The sequence below is a fragment of the Labeo rohita genome, chromosome 16, assembly GCF_022985175.1.
Source record: "Labeo rohita strain BAU-BD-2019 chromosome 16, IGBB_LRoh.1.0, whole genome shotgun sequence".
In the NCBI taxonomy this organism is placed as follows: Eukaryota; Metazoa; Chordata; class Actinopteri; order Cypriniformes; family Cyprinidae; genus Labeo; species Labeo rohita.
The window spans coordinates 17,440,099-17,442,098 of NC_066884.1; the positions used below are offsets into that span (position 1 = coordinate 17,440,099).

The 2,000-nt window shown below is 33.5% G+C and overlaps 1 protein-coding gene across 2 annotated transcripts in view; it reads right to left on the reverse strand.

Moving 5' to 3' along the window:
* The window catches only part of invs (inversin), a 34,899-nt gene extending 33,078 nt beyond the window's left edge, over positions 1-1,821 (reverse strand). For both annotated transcript variants that reach the window (XM_051132255.1, XM_051132256.1), the window contains exons 1-2: positions 1,668-1,821; positions 512-623 (exon numbers count right to left, since the gene is read on the reverse strand). In XM_051132255.1, coding sequence (XP_050988212.1) covers positions 512-514 — 3 coding nt within the window. In that variant the 5' untranslated portion in view covers positions 515-623; positions 1,668-1,821. The remainder of the gene's footprint in view (positions 1-511; positions 624-1,667) is intronic.
* Between the last annotated feature and the right edge of the window lie 179 nt (positions 1,822-2,000).

The window sequence follows — 2,000 nt, forward strand, 5'->3', positions numbered from 1 at the left end:
AATATATTTTCTTTCTCTTTGTATTTTTATATCAATATGGTACATGATTATGCTATTTAAATCAATGTGGTAAACAAGTTAGGTCAAATGTAATCTAAAAGTAATCAAAAAGTAATCTCATTATATTACCTAAAATGTGTAATGTAATGGATTACGTTACTAACCACAATTTTTTGTCATGTAAAAAAAAAGTTTGTGTGTGTGTGTATATACAGGTTCCGGACCGGTATACCTTTTAATTAACAGCTTTTACATTCACGCCTGCTATTTTACTGTGTGAAATAGATCTTGTTAAAGAGAGTCATTTTTAGCTCAGAAATCTCTAAAGAGATTAATGTGTGGGCTATGTGCAAGCTAGTTTCAGCAAAGTTTCTTATTTATAAAATTAACAAAGCTATTATGTCAATAATTATATGACAAAAAAAGTATACTTATAAAACTCTTAATATATAACGCAATACTCATAATCTCTTCTAAATCCAGGATACAGTTCTTGGTTTCTTATTCTTACCATGGTGAAGTCCAGGAGGCAGGGGAGGCCTCAGCAGATGTTACCCAGCTAAGTGAAGCCTTGCTGGGCTTGGCGTAGCTGCAGATCCCCCTGGCAGCTCTGATCTAGTGTTCTGCAGGAGAGAGAGCGGATCACTCACACAGAGCACAAACCACCTGCTCTGACCTACTGTGCCAAACATTACCAGTGCTCTATGCCAAGGACGACTAACAGGAGTGTACTGACAAAAAAACGGTCAGACAACCCAGGAGTCTTACAAGAAACAGTAAAAATGCATGAAACTAAAGCCCACATTGACTATTGATTTTTTTTTTAACTATTACAGCTATGCAACATTATATGATAAGATTAATATAAATCTCAACAGCCATATTTATTTTTATTTAAACATTCTGCTCTTTTGATGCACACCATGTTTGAAACATATGCAGTAAAATAATGTAATGTAAGTTCTCTGTTGTGTGTCATTTAAATATAAATGTTATCTCACGTTTCCTTTAAAAAGAATTAAAAGAAATCACAACAGGCACAAATCAGACCTTAATGAGAAATTAAACGAAATTATTTGTTTCAGTTTATAGTGATATCTCAAACGTTGGTACCTTAGCAAATCTCAGCTATGAGATCTCAATTTGAGATATTGTAGAGCTTATTTCTGAAACTCTAAACTGGGTCTTTTTCTTAGGAGATACACTTTTAAAGATATTTGTGATTTTTTGTGTCATATACATAAATTAAACAACCAGAATCAAAAACTGCACAACTAAATTTTCATGATTTTACCAGCTCATACACTTTTTTTTTTTTTTCAAACTAACTAATAACTGTGTTGATAGTTCGTTTATTTAGGTTGTACGTGGTGGGTTTGGATTGGTAGATAAATCACTAAAACAAAGTAAAGTATATGAATCAGCTGCAGAAATCACTGACATGTTCATAAACGCTTTGTGTCCAAGCTGCAAATAATTAAACAACAATTTCAACAAATGCAAACATAGTTACATAACTGCCGTAATCCTTCAAACTACAACAAATGACTGTGTCAGTGATTCATATAATAATTAATGTATAACTTTGAATGTGTTTGCATGTAGCTTGATTGCTAAATACTATAAAATCCCCGTTATACAGTTTGGGAAACGATGATGCAACTTACCACATTCAAGGTGAAACACAATTAATCTGATACTTCCATCTCTGATATTAAACATCACAAACTTTCCCAACGCACTGCAACTTTTCATACTTTTCGGGACTTAAGTCTCGCTCTTGGTCAATGATACTCCAAAATATCTTGAGACCGCAAACACATCTGGGCACGTAGGTAAATAAAACTACAAATACCATAAGCCACATTTTCCCATACGGTCTTTAAAGGGATTTGTAGTTTTTTAATAAACAAATCCTAGTTGACTTAACGACACAAGTCCAAGTGTGAAACTACACTTCCCACAATTCCTGAAAACCCGGAACTCCAGTTCCCGTAGTT